The 20,328-nt window shown below is 39.7% G+C and overlaps 1 protein-coding gene across 9 annotated transcripts in view; it reads left to right on the forward strand.

Moving 5' to 3' along the window:
* Positions 1-20,328, forward strand: part of NPAS3 (neuronal PAS domain protein 3) — a 957,467-nt gene that overhangs the window by 880,250 nt on the left and 56,889 nt on the right. For all 9 annotated transcript variants that reach the window (XM_027521413.1, XM_027521415.1, XM_027521414.1 and 6 more), the window contains one exon: positions 4,930-5,048. In XM_027521413.1, the coding sequence (XP_027377214.1) occupies positions 4,930-5,048 (119 nt within the window). The remainder of the gene's footprint in view (positions 1-4,929; positions 5,049-20,328) is intronic.

The following is a 20,328-nucleotide window of genomic DNA, read 5'->3' on the forward strand; positions in this document are numbered from 1 at the left end:
TTAGTTATTGAATATATTAAATATATGTAAATTATATCTATATATTCCCTATGTGCTATAGAGAATCAAAGTTAGACCTGTCTCCACCCTGCTGCCCTAGCATAAGAGATAAAATGAGGATCAAATAAATGTAAGAATAGTATATTGGATGCATCACGAACTTTGGAGTCAGACAAACAGGTCATGTCTATGTGCTCTGCCACTGACTATCTGGGAGACTTGGATAACAAGTATTTTTATATAACAATAAAGATCTGATATTTTCATCAGTCAGTATGGGCTAAGTTAAGCTGCAATAAAAAGCAATCCCCAAACTACAACAAAAGATTTATTTCTGTGAAGATGGGCTAAAGGTTCTGCCCCCTGTTGTCCTTATTCCAAGACCTAGGTCAGTGGAGCAGCCACCGTCTGAAACGTCGATAGTCAGCACAGCAGTGAGAAAGAGAAAGTAGGACCTTGTGACCAGCTCTTCTAGGAAATTCCACCTGAAAGCAATACATGACTTTGGTTCGTATTCTTTTGGCCACCGAAAGCCACGTGATCAAATCTAATTTCCAAGTGACAGGGGAAGTGCAGGGAACCTTTTGCAAGAAAAGAAATAACTTGTCACTTTCTTAAGTCCTAAAGTACTACATTTCTTTTAGAGTGAATGAGGCAGCAACAAGGAAGCCTGTTACAACCAAGTCATACATAGTATCTAACAAAGTTAACAGCACACGCCAATGAAAGTTTGACTGTATCAAGAAAACTGTGAAACGGCCCAACATCTCTTCCCTAGTCTTGTGAAGGTCATTTTGGTTGTTTGCACTTTGCACAGAACATCTCAAAAAGGAAAAGATTCAATTAAGCAGTGAAGTGGGGAAAGAGTATATTTAACTTCGTATCTTAACAACTTAGTCCAATTCCACTTCTCCTTCAAAAGGAAAAATACTTTGCTCACACTTAAGGAATAACAAAGTTGTCTCAAAATGTAGCTTTTCTTTCTCACTTCCATCATGATTTCATAGCAGTTGAGGGCTCTGACACTAGTATTGCACAGCAAATATTTGAAGTATGCTAAAAAGAAAGGCTGTCTTTATGCTTTGGCCTCATCCTCTTGCAGGAACCCCAAGGAGAGTCCTAAAAGTGCTCAGCATACATCTGGACCTCAGGTTGGTCAGAGAGAACAGGATGGTTCCCAGCCATCTCCTTCCCTCCCCCATCACCACTGCTTCCTGCCTCTATATGATAAGAAAGCAGCAACTACAGTACCAGTGAGGGAATCATCAACAGAGGGGGAATAACACAGATATGCTGTCACATTATGGTGGCATTTGCCAACGTAAAAATTATTACAACTTTTGCTATAAATTGTTCTGTAAATTTCACAAAATATGCAAAAATTGACATTTCAAGGGCTGAGATCATTTAAATTTATTTAAAATTTGAGGCCCTTGAGATTCAGCAAAAGAAAGTCTATTTCTTTATCTAGCTTTCATCTGTGTGGGTCTTGTTTTCTTTTTTTAGTTCCTTGTTTATAATTCATAGGTCACAACTGGCCATATTTGGGCTTTGACCACTTAATCCAGTTTTACCCATCAATTTCTCCTTTGTCTCAGGCAGCAGATATAAATTCTCTGAATCCCAATTTTTCTTTTTTTATCAGATCATGCAGCAATCCTGGCCTGTCTCAAAAAGTTGACAGAAAAGCTTGTGATATCTGGAAAGCACTCTAAAATGTTTTTGACATAGATTGGTTCCACAGTCTTTACAGAGCACCAGTCTTTAGGATACTTGTCTCATTATGTTGTCCTCTCTTCATATCCACCCTAAACACACACACACACACATCCTTTCTCCATGCTACAGTCATGTCACACATCACCAAGGCCAAGCTTCCTTGGTTCTCTCCCTATAGAACATTCATCAAAATCCATGCTTCTCACCTGAGACCCTTAGAAAGCTTCTCTTCTAAAACTGCTGCTCTTGTCTGTCACATGCCAATTATGTCTTTTTACATGAGAGACATCCCTGTCAGAGCTGGGATAACCAGAGCACATTTGCCAGCCCTTGAGGTCACATGGCCATGGTATGTGTGTACTGGGGATTAGTTTGTTAGGTAGCCTCTGAAAGGGCCCGTGTGGCAGGTTACTTCTGCCCCTGTCCTCAGAAAGGCATGTTAAAGCAGAAATCTTTATCAGAAATTAAACTCTTTTCTAAGTTGTCTTCTCTCCTTCTCCCTCACCACCCTTAGCACCATACCCCCATGCTCTTGAAATAAAGTGTAAGGAGCAGTTATTATTTCGATTTTCAATCTAGATTTCACTGGGGCAAAATCTGACCTCAGAATTCCTCTCACACCAGTTGTCCTGGTTTTAATGAAGGCTGCTCCTGTATATTCTCAATCGCTCAGTCGTGTCCAACTCTTTGCAACCCCATGGGCTCCTCTGTCCATGGGGATTCTCCAGGGAAGAATCCAGGCAAGTGAGTTGCCATTTCCTTCTGCTCCTGTATATATTGGCAATCTAACCCATGGGGTGGGGGAGTGCTGTGTTCACTGCCCAGCCAGAGCAGGACAAAGTGCTCACCTTCATAGCTCATGTAGAGCTGTGTCTCCCATTTCATCCCCTAAGGGGAACCACGCTGCTGGGGTCTCTAAAGTATCCACTAAGTGTTTACCTGTGAAAGTTCCATATACCAAAAATGATAACAATTTCTAATGATGCCTGAATTATTCGCCTTTCTACAGTTAATGTGGTTCCTTCCTTCCTGGGTCAGGGTTTCTTGGACCTCAGCCCTAAAACACAGATCACTTTTCTGGGAAGTTGCATTTTTCCTCGGCTGTTGCAAACACAATCTCACTGAACAAAGCTGAATTCTTAGAGCTGAGTTTGTGATGTGGATTCTGATGGCTTCACGTTAGTTCAAGTCTCTGAGGACCGGGGCCAATAAACGTGAAAGGGACCCTAGTAGATTGCCATACTTTTCCATTTCCACCAGGATGAAAAACTGCTATAAATTAAGTCTAACCTTAAATGTATAATCTGTCCTTGGGAGGAAGGAAAAAAAGGCGGGGGGGATATAGCATCTTCAAGCTCTCGGCATCCCTTACGAGAAAAATTGGTTCTAAGGGTCTCTGATCTTGTGTTTTAGTAAAATAGAACTGCACGGCTGACTGACAGTTCTGATCTAAAGCATTTACGTTTAAGTTTTGATCTCTCTGCTTTTGATTAAAACTAATGAGCTCATTTAATTCAAAATGGGAATCTCTGATAAGAGAAATAAGGTTGATGTGATTGGATTAGAGGGGCAAATTAAACTCTTAGAGCAGAAGTTTGTGCTTATATAGTGTATTAAAAAGCTGTTGGCGTATTATGGCGTGTTAGATGATGAGAAAAATTTCATAGTAATTCATATTTAATCATAAGAAATGAAAGTACTAAATATAACATGGCTCTGCTTTTCCCTCGAGTGATAAAAAGCTGTACATTTAAAATGACATCAGATCCGTGCTAAGACAAAAAAAGAAGAAAATCTTGAGAGAGACACATAAGAAGGGACACTTGTCAGTGCTTCCATCACCCCAGAATAGAAATGCCATAAATATAGGAAAATAGAGTCAGATAAAGGCAAGCATAATACAAGCCCCCAACCACCAATAGTAAGGCTTCTCTTATTATCTCACTCTTCTTTCATCAGAGCATCAAATTTAATATAAAAAAATAGATATTTCTCCCCCTTAGAAATATATGGAATATGTTTCATAATTTGAAATTGAAAAGCTTGTTTTGCCTATTTTTCTTTGTTTTTTAATAGCTATTTTCTCACCTACTTAATTCTTAAATCTCTTTATTACACATATTTCTTGACCTTCATCCTAGAGAAAATTAGTGTTCTTGTAGAGCTGCTCAAAATGTTTTGTTGTTGAAATTTTTTTTAACTTTAGAATAATAAGGAAAACTTTAAAGTATATTTAGAAGAGCAAAATTAGAGTCTTTTTAGGCTTTAAAACCCCCAAGTTAATTTCTTTTCAGGAAAGTATTTAAATGTATAAAATACCATAGAAGCTTATTTCTAAAGAAAATAGATTTGCATTGCCTCCTGACCTGCATAAAGGTGGTTTTAGATCAGCAAGAATGAAAACTACCATTTTAAGTTTTATAAGTCAAAACATACTCTGCTTAATCTTAAATACATTGAAAGGGAAAGAGTAGCTGTCTTAAACTATGATTTTCTCAGAAGCAAAGAGGTAGAAACACAGAGGATGTTTTCTATTCTGGGCTGGGGAGAAGCTGCCGCTAGTGACAGCAAGAGCAAGTTGATCTTGGGAGTCGTTTTTGTTTTTATCCATATAGCCCATTCTCAGCCCTCTATCTCCAGTCGGTTGAGAAGACTTCAGGCCTCTTATTCCCCATAATGAAGGAAAATAACTCAGAAGGGCAAGGACACTGGCCAGGGTATGGCTGCCCCAATCTTGGTGGTGTCATGGTGCTCAGAACTTGCCAGCAAGCAACTGATCCAAGAAGGGATTTGCAGGGAGAACAAAAAGCAAGTTGTCCTGACTCTGATCAGAAGCATTTCCATCTGAGTCTTGGTTGATCCCATAAATCTCTGGGGTCCTTCTTTTTCATGACTGTTCTGTCCGTGAGCACCAGCCAAGCCTCATGATATGCTACAATTACTATCAGACCCCACTTGGAAAGCTGCTGAAACCTAAAAAGACCTGAAAAGCTCTTGCTCAAAACCAGAATGGAGTTTCTTGGGATACATTAATTTTTCTTTTTTATTTTCTGCAAAGTAAACATTTTCTAGATGAGATAAATTGATTACTACGCTCTTAGCACGCATCAGTCATTTATTTTTAGTGAACTCAAGGATTGCACCTGAGCAGTAGCTGAAAGGGGCTGTGTAGAGATCTAAATCATGTGTATGTATTTTTATATTCTTCAGTGGAATCAACCAGCCCCAGTCTGCTCACCACTGACAACACCCTTGAGCGTTCCTTTTTCATCCGAATGAAATCTACTCTGACCAAACGCGGCGTGCACATCAAATCATCAGGATATAAGGTAAGCTGGGTTCCAGCAGGGGTGAGACTCCTGTCTCGGGTCCATCCTAGGTCATTTGCATTGCGTGTCCCAGCTGCTTTGGGTCCACATGATCAATACATGTGACTGTGAGCAGCGCACAGGGTTCTTAGTTATCTTCCTGTCTCAAGGCAGGGGACTCATTATATCTCACGTTCTCACTTCAGACAGTGCTGGCTCACTAAATGCTTCAACAGAGTGTCTTTTCTTAAAACACATGTTAATAATGCATCAAGTGCTTCAGCACATGCTGGAAATTCACTTTGATGGAGAAGGTGAGCCAAATTCACATTAGTCCTTAAGATGACTATTCTAGAACTACTACTATAAAAATTCTACTTCTCCCACCTCCCTCTTCCAATCCCCTCTTTCTCTTTAGAGAAAGACTGTCCATTTGAAAAAAAAAAAAAAACATCTTGGCCACCAAGATTCATACATGTAGATAAGAAAATCAGGTTGGATGTCAGAAATCCTAATTTTGAAATTAACAGTGGCTGAACGTTCATTCGCACCTTAGCATAGATAGGACACTCCACATACAGAAAACATGTTTCATGCAAGAGCAAAGACCAAGTCCAGAGTCATAATCTACATTATTTTACCATTCTAAAGTTAAGAATATAAAAGCTCTAATCTTGGGAAATTCCAACATTTCAGTTACCATAGCAACATAAATTAAGACCTATGAAATTCATGAAATGCCTTTGGCAACCTGAATCTTATCAATTTTACAACACGCTAACCAATCTCTCAAACAGTATTTATTATATGAGGAGGGCGAACTAATGGAATGCACTATGGCTGTCGCCAGTGTGACCTCTTCCCATTGGAGAGTCTAGAGCTTGCAGTAGCCCTGTTCTTGTGGGTTAGTGCTCTAGCCTTGCCAGGGATAGTAACAATCATTCTCATCAGGCTTTGAAAACCTTATATAAGTCATCAGGACAGGAGCAGCTACAGAAAAGTCAGAATCAGACATTTTCTTTGATATTAATTCTTCTCTAAAAAAATAAAGCAGTGGCAAAGCAGGTCTTTCTAGGGACAATCTTTAGATGGGCTGTCCCACAGCCCAAAGGGCACATTGGGAACACCCTTAATTTTTAACAGGGATCGAGGCAAGGGAGAGGTAGGTACTTGGGCAGCACCGAGTGCATTAGCTCCACCTACAGAGTGATTTGTAGTCCTGTGACAAAGGGGCACGTCGGAGGACAGAAAACGGACTATCTTATGCCAATTTTGTATTTTCCTGCCTCACTGAAACACTATACATTTACTAGTTGTTAGCTGTGTAGTCTCAGCCAGTGTGAAATTCTATAGGCAAACTATTAGATGTAGCAAGTATTGTCATGTTAATGCTAGAAAGATGCATTATTGGTATTCCAACTTTTCTCCATTTTAGTTCTTCATCTTTCCCAGTTTGTACTGGTTTGTAGCAGGCATATCCCAGAAGGAAAGAAGGGTGGAAAGGGTGAGGTATATTTTGAAAAAGCAATATCTAGTATAATTCAATATCATTAGATAACTTAATTGTTTGAAAACCAACAGAAAATTATTACTACATTCATGCAACAAACTAGAGATTATAAAACTTTGCAGCATCTTAGCTTTGCCACAAAGTAGGAGGTGTGATAAAAATAATAACAACATAGAGAAATAGTGTGAGTTCCAATCCAGGCAAGAGACTAAGTGGCTTGGGTTCTGTTGGTCTGTCCTGTCATTTGGGCAGCTCAGGCAACCTGTTTTGCTACATGATCTGAAATTTCTTAAATACTGATACAATATTCATTCATTATTTCGACAAATATATAAATATATTTGTGGAGCCTGAGATCCTAAACTCAGCACTGAACAACAAAAAGTCCCTTCTAACTGCTAACAAGCAGCAAGGAAAAAGAACACAATAAGTAAATAAATAAAGTGATTTCAGAGAGCAATGAAGGCTAAAAGAGTAGCTAACATTTGTGCTCACCACAGTATGCTGAGTGTGCGACAGTTTGTATGTCTTTGCGACTGTCCAAGAAGGAAGTATTTTCATTGTTTGCATTTTACAGATGAAGAAACTAAGCCTTGAGAGGTTAATTAAACACCCAAGGTCATACACTGGGAAGGACAAGGCTGGGGGTTTAACTCTGGCAGTCTGGCTCTGCATCCCCTGCACTTAGCCACAAGGCCACACTCTTTTAGGCAAAGAGTAAAGCAAGGTAATGTGAGGGAATGGCTGATGGGGACCACATTCGATAGGCTCACTGAAGGTCTCCCTGAATGACATGTCACCTAGGAGAGGTGAATGAAAAGGCCCTCCATGAAAACATAAATAGAAGAAGAATGTTTCTGGAGCTCCTCTGGTTTAGGATTAAGACACCTTGCTCTAAGAAGGGAAACAAAATATTAAAAAGTACAACCTTGAACATCTAGGATTAGAAGAGATTTAGAAGCTGTTCCAGTTTCAATCAAATTATATCATGTTAAAGTGATCATAGTCAAAGATCTCTCCTGGTAAATGTCACATTGCACTTGAAAATATGTGGGTTATTTTCAAATATCTTTTGATATTGATCTCTAACATAATTCCACAGTAATAAGAGAACAGACTCTGTATGATTTCAATACTTTTAGACCATGAAATTTCTGCACCTGGTCTTAAGTCTCTGGATATGTTCTAGGGTCTCCTAGTTTATAGTCTATGGGAACTTGTATCCTACTCTTGTGTGAAAATTGTATAAATCTTAATTGTGTTGATAATGCTTTTCAGGTTTACTCTATTCTGCTACTGCTCTATACCTTCCTTCTATTAATTTCTGAGAGTTTCATAGTGAAACTCCAACTAATAATCTTAGTTTATTGACTTACAACAAGTGTAAAACATAGTGGAACTATATGTAACTTTGTTCTGTATTTTCCAAGTCTCCTGTAAATGTGTTAACATATTTTCATAATTTACAAAAATAAAAAAGATGAATTATATCGTGTTAAAGTGATCACAGTCCTCTGACAGTACCATCTTTCTCAACGTATCCTGCGAGGCTCCATCCAGTGCTGATTCCCTCCCCAGCACTGCTCACATGAGAGCTGCTTCATCCCCTGTTCCCCCAATAAGATGAATCACCCAGCAGATCCAGCTCTCCCCCTCCTCCTCCACAGTGAACTTCCCTCATTAATTAACCTTGTCTGGAAGTGAGTGGAAGAGCTGATGAGAAGCCGTGACATGACACAGCTGAATAACATCCCTATTTATCTGTTCATTCTCAGTAAATAAATCTAACAGCTTATAAAACATTCAAATAAAACTGGTAATCACCCCCCCCACCACACAATAAACACAAATAAAAAGAAACAGCAATGATAATTTCTCCATACTCCCAATATTCTCCCTAATTTATTACCATTGTTTGCTTATTTCTTTCCCCTTAGTTAAAGATTCAAGATGTTAAGCCTTGCCCAATGCAGGTCACTACATTTTCCTCCATTTTTTCCCATGACCTTGGCACATGGGCTGTTCTGACTTTCTCCGTAACTTTTCAGGGTCATCATTGTTGTCACGGACAGTAATAATGGTAACACAAGTGCCACTTACTGAAGCCTGGCAGGGACTGTGCCATTTTCTACTGATTTTACCCAAGCCCCACAACTTCATATAAAAACGTCCTCTGTGCCGGGCATTGTTCAAGGCTTACATTCTCTTATTATGCCTATTTTGCAGGTGGTGAAGCTGAGACTTCCAGAGCTTCAATACTTTGCCCACGGTCATTCTTATAGTTCTTAAGTAGCTCCTAAGGAGTCAGGATTGAGCCAGGCATTTAGGCTCCAGAGCCCTGTCTGCTCACTGCTCTGTGTCAGTGCTTAACATATGAAGTCCAAAGAAGGGCTCGGCACAAAATGGACCTCAACAAAGGAAAAATAAATTTAAATTTTTAAAAGAAAAACCTCTTGCTTGATTAAGACCTTCCCTTGGTATCTCAGCAGATTCCACAGCACCAGTTTACAGAGATTTACCTTTCTTTCTAGGGTATATGATACCCGCTCATATAGCCATGGTCAAGAATTCTAGCCAAAGAAGTGCCAACCAGTATCTGCTAATCAGGTTGACAGTGGTATATAAATTGGAGTTGCTTCCACACCCCAGGCCTCAGGAAAGTTGCCCTCTCTTCTCCAATGAGGTTTCCCTGCTGTGAGCTGACATTCCTTGTCTCTGTCTCCATTTGCTGTGTTATCTGATGGAGTGAAAGTGTTAGTCACTCAGTCATGTCCAACTTTTTGTGACCCCATGGACTGTAGCCTGCCAGGCTCCTCTGTCCACGGAATTCTCCAGGCAAGAATACTGGAGTGGGTAACCATTCCCTTCTCCAGGGGATCTTCCCCACCCAGGGATCGAACCCAGGTCTCCCGCATTGCAGATGGATTCTTTACCATCTGAGCCACCATCTAGACCAGCCACTTTTTAAGCCTTCGGGGCTTCGTTGTTAAGTCTCATTGTTGGCCACCTATCTTCACATAATGGGCCTCTCCTTTCAGTTGCAGTGCATCAATATTCTACCTTCTTGAGTAGGTCTAGGTCTGGGGGAACTTCCTAGGTATAGCACAGTAGAGCAAAAGGAGATAATGTAACCAGGGAAATAAGAGAAGGAAGGAATCACGGGGTTGCCTCCTTACCTCCTGTCCCTTGGATGGGACCATTCCATTTTATACTCTATTCGTAAATGCCCACCAGCAGCACTGTCATTTCTAGAGTATTTATCCACATACATGATGATATCCTGACGTCTCAGGGTGTGGTGGAACATCCTGGTCTGGGAAACAGACAGATAGAGAATCTCTGTTATGTTGATACCGTGCTGAGAATCACTCCTTGAAAAGCCTCAAATTCAGGAGTTCCCACTCTGACACACGCAAACATTACTAACAGAGGGTGGGAGAGCTCCAGATACTTAAAAACAAGCAGTTTCCCCATCTGGGATAACTTGGCTATGAATTTGCCTGTAGCCACGTGTTAAGCCAAACGATTCCTGAAACCTATCCAGCCTTGTCATGGTCTAAAGAGTCAAAGTATAAATAATAATAGAGAAAAATACTTTGTAGGCTCACTAGTTTATTCAGCCTGCTGATATAATTCAGCTTTAAGACTCTTTTATCAATATCCAAACATGAAGTAACAAAAGCAGAAATTTAGAGGGTGCTAATTAGCTACAGGAAATTCTTTTTGTCTATTCTAAGCCCACAACCATTGTCATGTTTTAAGTTAGAAACTTCTCTTGTTCATTTTTTAAAATTCATTATTGTATCTGTTCTGTAGAGTAAGGCCTCTCCATAATTTTACCAGTGATTTGTTTTATTCGGGGTGTCATAGATGCCCATGGGGCTTCCCCGGTGGCGCTAGTGGTAAAGAATCCACCTGCCAATGCAGGAGACATAGATGTGGGTTTGATCCCTGGGTTGTGGAGATTCCCTGGAGGAGGGCATAGCAACGCACTCCAGTATTTTTGGTTGGAGAGTCCCATGGACAGAGGAGCCTAGCAGGCTACAGTCCATGGGGTTGCAAAGAGTCAGACATGACTGAAGCGACTGAGCACTAGATGCCTTTAAGGATTTGATGAAATCTGTAGCACCTCTCCCAAGGTAAATGTATTTTGCATCAGGAAGTTCTTGAATCACTGAAGTGTATCCAGTGATTTCGGGTTACAAAACGCTATTTAATGTGATTAATCTTTGATACTTATTAAGAAATCAAGTTAGTGCATCTTCCAGAACATATTTCACCAATATTACAATAGTCATTTCCTTCCTCCTCATTTCTCACTCCCTTATGTCCATTTAGTGTTAATAATACGTACTGAAGTTCTGTGACAAAAGACATCAACTCCTAGAGTACAGAAGGACAAAGAGAAGATTTCCATTCTGACCCCCACATGCACACAGAGATAATCTTCTGAAAAAGTACTTGTCAGAAAATATTTTTATAAACATAATACTATTAAAAGATTCAATCTGTAGTTGAGAATTATTTCCTGTGGCACATGGTCCCCTGTTTCCTGTTCACTTTAGTGTGCAACAGAGTCACGTCACCAGGATTTTCAATGTCAAGCTAGGTCAATTTTGGAATTGAAGGCTTTTCATATGCAAACATATTCCTGATTGAATGCGTATACTGACAAGACTCAAGATGATAGCAAACTAGAAGGGAATTATTACTGTTTCAATCATCTGGAATTTTAGTTCTTCGTTTAAGTCTTATTAAACCAAGTCTATGATACTAAGATATCAACCCCTCCCTCTTGATCACCTCCCACTTTAATGTGCTGCCAAAATCAGTTGAATCCATCTGCTCTTATTGCCATTCCTCCAATTTAGTGCCTTTTTTCCAGATCTGTCACGAGAAACCCCCAAATTACCTCCCAGAAAATTTACTTCTCCAATCTGTCCTGAACTCAGCTCCATGGAATATCTTCCCAAAGTCTCAGTGATCATTTACTTCTCTGCTCCTAAGACTTCAATAGTTCACAGTGCCAACATATTCAAGAATCTGATCCTTGCCCACTACCATCTCCATCATTCTTTCTTAGAACTCCGAATACTGATGCTCTAATAAAATCAGTCCAATCATCTTTCTTGAAATACATTTGCATACTCACACTGCTATCCTTTTGACCATGATATTATTTTTCCCCTAAAAATGCCTTTCTGCCACACTTCCACCTGGAGAACTTTTACTGAACCAATATGGCACCACTCAAACATCACTTCTTTTTGCATTTCTCCCAATCCACCTGTCCCTTCTCTGTGCTAAAATAGCATTTTTAGTTTTTACTAAAGCCCTCTGTGCCTTGGTTTTCTCACCTGCAAGATAAAACTCTTAATAGCATATAACCCAAAGAATCTTCCTACAGATCAAACGAGATAACACAGGTTCTGCTATCTTCTCTCCATTTTATAAAGCACTTTCATATAACCTCATGTGAACCTCACAATTTTTGGTAATTATCTCCTTCCAATTTTTGAAGACAGGTTAAAAACTGAGCCATAGAAATATGAATTGACTCGTCTAGAGACATGTGAATGGTAAATGGCAAAACTGAGAGAAATATCCAGATCCTCTCATTTCAGATTCCTTCTTCATTCCTATATACTGCAGTAGATACTGGGTACTTTCTTATTCTGCTTTCTTCCCTTAGCACCCAGCACAGTATGCTGCATGTAATTGCCATTCAATACATATTAGCTGAATAGAATTGCATGCTGTCTTTCTTCTGAAATAGCAATGAAAATGTTGACAGTCCTGAGTCCTATAACATACTACTACAGAACCTGCTAATTGACATCAGTGTCTTTTAGATGTGACCGTTCGATCAGCTATGCACCCAGATGATTATACCATGATCTGGCTCGCCTTCTCCATCTTGCCTACTAGGATATCATCATTCTTTACCAGTGCACCTTCTGAAAATCAGAATGTACCACATCTATAGCATTCCCTTGAGCTATCAGCTGAGAATTCCTTTTAGAAAACACAGTCATCTTAACCTCATTTATTCATCATCACTTCATACTGGCATCTGTTTATCACCATTTTCTTTCTATTAAATCATCTTTCAAGGCTTTTTGTCTGGATATTAACATTTTGAGGCTCTATGTCTCTGAAAAGTGTAACAGTATTCAATAATAACCTGCCTTCCGCTGCAACTCAGTGATATGTTAAAGATTGCTTAAAAACATGTTAAGTGTTGTTGTGGGAAGACTGGTTCTTTCTTTGCCCAAGAGGCTAATTGGTTGGGAAGAGTTTTAATTGTACCAAGAGAAGTTCAGCTTGGGGGTACGCCCAGCACTGGGCTTCCCGGGTGGTGCTAGTAGTAAAGAATGCAGGAGACATAAGAGACTCAAGTTCAACCCCTGGGTCGGGAAGATCCCCTGGAGGAGGAAATGGCAACCCACTCCAGTATTCTAACCTGGACAAACTCGTGGACAGAGGGGTGACAGTTCATATAGTCATGAAGAGTCGGACATGACTGAAACAAATTAGCACACACACACAAGCACACCCAGCACTAATGTAGGGGACAGTGGGGTTTTGGTCCTTCTCTGGAGGTTTCTAAAAGCATACATGGAATTCATCATGTAGGAGTCTCTCCTCCTACACAAGTGTGAACAGACTAGATACCATCTGGGTGTTTCTTCCTACCTGAGGTTGAGAAACATTCCAGGTGTCCGGACATATCAGTGCTTCCCCTGAAGCCTCGCTTCAGCTCTGTGTTGTCTTGAAGTGACAACTATGGTATTCCAAGCTTCACAAAATGTAACTGTCTTGTCAAATCAATAGACTAATTTTCAGGGAAGACCAAAAATTCTGTCAACCCATTCAGCCTTTCTAAGACTACGCATATATTGCCTTTCAATCAACCCAGACACCCAGAATAAATTGAAGGAGAAAAAACTTCCAGAGTAGAACTTACAGGCAGAGGTTATCCTGATGAAAAATGCAAATAGAGGAGAGAACCAATAAAATCAAATTTTTAAAATCCTATTATCTCGTTTTAGTCCCTGCTCACCTCTGCACAATGGTCCATTACAATGCGGTTTCCAGTGTCATTTTAAATATAACTGACATTGTTTCTGATCTTAAAGAATTTACTTCCCATTACCAAGGCATGACAGAAGTTCTAGCTTGGGATATGTCATTTCTGCCGGGACTAATCAGCTAGCTATTTTACCAACTAGAGGCATAATCACTAGCCATTCTGTGAAGTGTCTGTAAACTCTAAGTATGTCAGTAACTGCAGTCCAGGCATGCCGCTCACTTATAGGTAGCTCCTTTTCCATTATACAGCTTTTATAAAGCAGGTAGACAAACAAGAGCATCCCATTTTTGAGTAATTCTATATCTTTCCAGTTTGGTTTCCTGTGTCTTTGCTACCTAAGAATAATGAAAATGACGATCAGTTTGAAAATGATGTCAATGATGCAAAGATTAACGACCTTTCTGTATATACGGTTATTTAACTAATGAATGCCCTTCCAAAATTATGATAATTTCTTTGTAAGTATATTCTCAAGCTACTGGATTTTTATAATATCATCTACCATGAGGCTTTGGCCAATTAACACATGTATACCTGTGGTGGATTCATTTTGATATTTGGCAAAACTAATACAATTATGTAAAATTTTTAAATAAAATAAAATTTTTTAAAAAAGTCAAAAAAAAAAAAGATTTTTAAAAGAAAGAAAAAAAAACAGACTTTAGAACTAAAAAGTAAACAGAAGCACAGTTCCTCGTTTTTTCAGGCTCAGCACTCTTTGATGTACTGATGTACTGAGCTGCCTCAACAACAGTTGTGAAGGTCCACAATTTCTGTTTCTCTAAAGTAATCTCTGGATCCAGTGGTCCAAAGCAACAGTTACCTAACTTTGCAGATTTCAAGGGTTTCAAGATACGTCCTTTTCTAACCCTCCTTACCTCAAAACCACCTTACTGAAGAGTGACTAAGCCCATAGGCTATTACATCAGACAGCCAAGGATTTAAACTTGGTCCTGCTTCTCCTGACTCCGTGACCTTAAGTATATTGTTTAACTTCCTTAAGTGTCTGTCTCCTCTCCTGTAAAGTGAGAGTGCCAATAGAAGCTCCTTCGTGAGACTCTTATGAAATAAAGTGGATAGGACAGTCATAGTGAGCACTACAGCAAAACCTGGTCCATGGTGAGCGTGCAATTCATGTCCATATGTGAAGTTCTGTGTTTATGGAACTCATTTTATGAATTTGATAAAGGTTGATCTAGACAATCCAAAACCTGAACTTCTACACCTCTGCATATGCACCTGTAACCATGGAAAATAGTAATTCATCAGTAATAGTTCAGATTGTCTTCTGGAAGTCACATACACTCTAGAATAATAAACGATTTCTTCTGAGTATAGAAAATGCATTTATTTCTGGGAAATTTTTCCCTGCTTAAGTATCCTGAATATTGATTTGAATATAAGATACAAAATATAACTGAAGTACGTCATCTGTCCCTTTAACAAAAGAAACACGGATCAAATGGTTTTCTTTGTTATTGATTTAACATCATGGCAAGACTAATATAGCCCTTTAATGCAAGAAATGAAGTAGGGGGCAGGGCCAATTTGATGTTGTTGATCTCTGGAATAAATGGAGTTTCTAGGCTCCTGTAAGCCAACAAAGGCTCCAGTTTGCTTAAAACATCTCCATACGTATAAACAGAACCCTCCGAGGAGAGATGAAGGCAGGAGGGGAAGGGGACGACAGACCATGAGATGCCCTCCACTATCAGACTAAAAGAAAGGCCTCAAAGTGCTTTGAGTAAGAAAACTCAGATTTAAACAAAAGAATCATCTCTATAATCAGTTCTCAGCTTTCTATAGTAATATTCAAGAGAGAGAAACTTTGGGCTGCTGCCTTAACTCTGTGTGTGTGTGTGTGTGTGTGTGTGTGTGTGCGTGTGTCTGTGTCTATGTGTTTAATCTGAACTATCAGTGGGCAATGGATATTGCTAAGTTGCCATGTTGGAAACATAACTTTCAGCTCATTGTTTGCAATGGTCCACAGAAGCAATCCATATAAGTTATCATTTGACTGATAGCAGTATTTACACCTCACTTTCACCAGGGTTTTTGTACCTGCCGTTTATTCTCCCTGGAGTATATATCGTCTTCACATAGATCCACAGGTCACACCTACATTTCATGCAGATTTCTGTTCAAATGTCACTTCCCTCACCACCTCCTATAAAAATAGCTCAAGCACACCCTCTGTACTCCATCATCTACTTTATCCTGCTGCCTTATTGTTCTTTATAGCACTTACAACATAACACAGTTTCATAAATTTGTCTGTATAGGATTTGTCTCCCCCACCTCAATATAAGCTGAAGCTCCTAGAATAGTTTTGGTCACATAATAGAAATTCAATAAACATTTAAAAAATAAATTTATAAATATTGGACATCATTTATCCTAAAGCCAGAACATAGTCCTTTCTTTGGTCAATATTCTAGTTCCTTTAAAGGGGATAGAGAGATGAGAATATTCATCCAATAGAATTATATAATTTTTAGTTTCCAGGCCCTATTGCTAAGATACTTTGAAGTTTTCTTCAGTTTTCCTTTTAAAAAGGCTTCACTAATGGTTGACATATTCTATGACATATTTTTCACACTATCATATTCAGTTTTTTAAAAATCAACATGTATTTAACTTGTATCCCACTTATACCCAATTCTAGTGTCTAGAACTCTGGAAGTACAATCAAGAGTCACTTGATTATTACTTGGTAGTTCTGAATATATTTAACAGGTCTCAACAGCTCCTTGTTAAATGTCCTTCAAACTCATGACTTCTTGTAGAAATCATGAAAACAGAGTGGCTTAATATGGGCACAGCTGGTGAGGGGATTCAGAAAATTCCATCCCCCCACCAGCACACCGCTGCTGACTTGCTCTGCACCTTTGGACAAGCAGCCTTGTTACTCTGGGCTTCTATTTCCTTGCTGGAAACAAAATAACAGGACTTGCCTTCAGTGTCCTTTAGTCATTTGATGGCTGAGATTACTTCCTCCCTGGAGTGTACTCTCTACATTAGGGTGAAAGCCCCTCTGGGTGGAATGGAATAGGATCTGCCTAAATAGGAGCAGCCCCTGACTCCTGGGAAGAGAGAGGCTAAGACCTGCAGTAAATTCCAGTGAAGGCCACACAGTTACCAAGAGCTGCCATGTTGCCTTGTGGTCACTGCTGGTTTGAGAAAGATTCCAGCAAACATTTAACCCAGTCACTGCAACAAGGGAGAGGAGGTCTGGAAAGGATTTTCTAACTCTTCAGGAGGGCTCAGATGACTTTATACTTTGTCCTATGGATAGTCTAGACTCTGCAAAAACAATCTAGATCCTAAATTGAGGCAAAAATAAAACAGTGGTCTGAGATTAATGCTATCTTGCCTTATTCCATGAGCAGTGACAAATTTCTTTTCCTTACTCTCTTTAATACAATACATATTCACCTCTCTGTTAATGCCAAATATAGCACAATATCATGTTCTTATTAAATTTATCTCTTTTTCCCTTTGTTTGTTTTCAATTGGCTTATTGTTGCCTGAAACGGTTGTAAGTTTCCAGTTGAAGGGAAACGCATCTTTTAACCTGCCTGGAATAGCCCTAGAGGCAAAGTCCTTGAGTTCTTTAATGATGAGTGGTGTTAACAATATCATAATTGTCAAACTCCTCAAAGAAAAGTAGCATGGAAATGTAAACCATTCTTCATCTTAAGCTGTTCTTTTGTAATAAACTAGTGTCTTCTCTCTGAAATGTATCTTTTCCCTCTGTCCACTGGACAGATCAGGGGAGTGATACAGTTTGGCTAATGACCCATTAGCATCCAGATCCCAAGCACCTTGGCACAGTGGAGGAATGTTAAGTTCTGTGGATTTTACCTCTAGGACACAAGAGTGGTGGTGCCCAATACCTCCATGTTGTCATGCCCTCAGCCCCGTAGCTCAAAAACAGTGAATCAGAACCCAGAAGTCAACATGAATGGGTAAGTGAAGCCCCTAACCAACAGACCAAACTGTCACCATGCCATAGAGGGCAACAGAATCCAAAGCCTGGAGAGGCCCCTTGTCCACACTTCCTCTCCAGCCCGTGGTTCTCCTCTTGGGGAAAGAGCATCAGTGGAGTAGAGATGCCACAAAAGCCTGTGACATATTTTGGCCCCCAAAGAATCTTTTTCTTGCTGCATACAGAAATCACACCTCCTAATTATGCCATCCAGTCCTGAGAACATTAAAAGGCTAGTGCTCTGCTAGTGAAAATTCATAGGCACCTGCTCTTGATTTTCTTCCTACTTAGAATAATTTTCACACAGCTGTGATATTGCCAAGTGACTATTCAAACGTTGAGGCTCAGACAAGAAGGGATATGTTGGATGTTTGGGTTGTAATGATTTCAGCTCTTCCTCTTTTTTTACAGCATCATTAGTAATCTGTCATTCTAATAATAATAATTCCCTTTTGACATCATGGAGGTAAGAAGAAATCATCACTGACATCAAAAATGAGGTGATATTTCAGCAGTATTATTTCACTGAAGATAAAATGGAAAGCTTTATTACTCCCCATGCCTTTAAAGAAAGCTGAACAAGGCATATGCTGACCCTAGAGTTTATCTACTTGAGTTCCTTCCAGACTGATATGAAATAACTAATTTTAATTGTTCCAGCCAGAGTTTCAGAATGTGGTTTCCCCCAAAGCTTTCCATCTACATAATGGAAACTTTCTCAAAAACAAGCTTTATCCATCCATAACAACCAGGGGAATCAAAAGAAAAGTCTATTGTAACTAAGAACAATTTATAATTTTCATTCTTCAGCATACCTTTTGTTCCAAGTATTTAGAAATTGATTTCACTCAATCATGCAGTCAATACTGATTGTGTACCTGTTGCGTATTACACACTGGACTGGGTACTAGGAAGACAAAGATGGATAAAACAGAATCCTTGGTCCAGAAAACGGAGCAAGCACACAAAGAAAGGGCCAAGATAATAGAGATCTTGTTCAAGGATAATGGGAGGAAGTACAGACAAACCCTGACTTATGTTTTTACTTATGAACTTGCAACTTTACAAGGTGCAAGAGTGATACACATTCAGTAGAAACCATACTTCAAATTTTGAATTTTGATCTTTTCCTGGGCTACCAGTATATGGCACAGTAGTCTTATGATGGTGGGTAGCCACAGCCCTGTGATCATGAGGTTAATGGCTGATACCCTTCAGCCATTCTATATCCATTCTCTTTTTCACTTTCAGTGGTTTTCAGTACAGTTTTCAGTAAATTACATGAGATTTTCAATGCTCTTTTTAAACTCAGGTATAATTGCTTTATGATGTTGTGTTAGTTTCCGCTGTACAACAAAGTGAATCAGCTATACACACACACACACATATATCCCCCCTCCCTTTTGAACCTGCCTCCCACTCCCACCCATCTAGGTCATCACAGAGCACCAAACTGAGCTCCCAGTGCTATACAGCATATTTCCACTAGCTACCTGCTTTACATATGGTACTGTATATGTCAATCCTAATCTCCCAATTCATGCCACCCTCCCCTTCCCTCCTTGTGTCCAGATATCCATTCTCTACATCTGCATCTCTATTCCTGCCCTGCAAATACGTTCATCTGTGCCAATTTTTTTAGATTCCACATGTATGCAATAATATATAATAGCCAGACAGGGAAGCAACCTAAATGTCCATCAACAACGAATCAATAAAGAACTTGCGGTATATGTATGTGTGTGTGTGTGTGTGTGTGTGCATGTGTGTGTGTGTGTGTGTGTGTGTATGCTATGCTATGCTATGCTATGCTAAGTCACTTCAGTCGTGTCCGACTCTGCGTAACCCCATAGACGGCAGCCCACCAGGCTCCCCCGTCCCTGGGATTCTCCAGGCAAGAACACTGGGGTGGGTTGCCATTGCCTTCTCCAATGCATGAAAATGAAAAGTGCAAGTGAAGTCGCTCAGTCATGTCCGACTCTTAGCGACCCCATGGACTGCAGCCTACCAGCCTCCCCCGTCCATGGGATTTTCCAGGCAAGAGTACTAGAGTGGGGTGCCACTGCCTTCTCCGTGTGTGTATATATATATAGGAATATTTTATATCTATATATAAAATGGAATATTACTCAGCCACATGAAGGAATGAAATTGGGTCATTTGCAGAGCTGTGGCTGAACCTAGAGTCTGTCATACAGAGTGAAGTAAGTCAATGCTCTCTTTACAACTAGACTTTGTGTTAGATGATTTTGCCCAACTGCAGGCTAATGTTAAGTGTTGTGAGCATGTTTAAGGTAAAGACTGGGCTAAGCTCTGATGTTCATTAGATCATCTATTATATGCATTTTCTACTTAAAATAGTTTCGCTGATGATGGGTCCATCAGGATACAACTCCATCTTGAGTCCAAGAAGATCTGTAAATGATTATGCCTGGTGGAAGAGGAGAGATTCTCAAAGAGAGTGTGATTTTAGACAGCTCTTAAAGGACAGACTTAACCTGACAGAGGTATTAGGGAAAGAACTCTACACAGAGGGAACAGTATCAACACAGAGATGAAAGCAGCAAGTGCATTGAGCAGAAAGAAATCTGGCCCTCAAGGGAATCAGGAGTGAAACCACCTAATTCAGCAAATGCAGATGGGAAAAGGAGTCTTAGTATAATACCAACCCAATGGGCTAATCAGTGCTCAGGATAACAAGAATGTGAAG

The sequence above is a fragment of the Bos indicus x Bos taurus genome, chromosome 21 (assembly GCF_003369695.1).
Source record: "Bos indicus x Bos taurus breed Angus x Brahman F1 hybrid chromosome 21, Bos_hybrid_MaternalHap_v2.0, whole genome shotgun sequence".
Taxonomy (NCBI): Eukaryota; Metazoa; Chordata; class Mammalia; order Artiodactyla; family Bovidae; genus Bos; species Bos indicus x Bos taurus.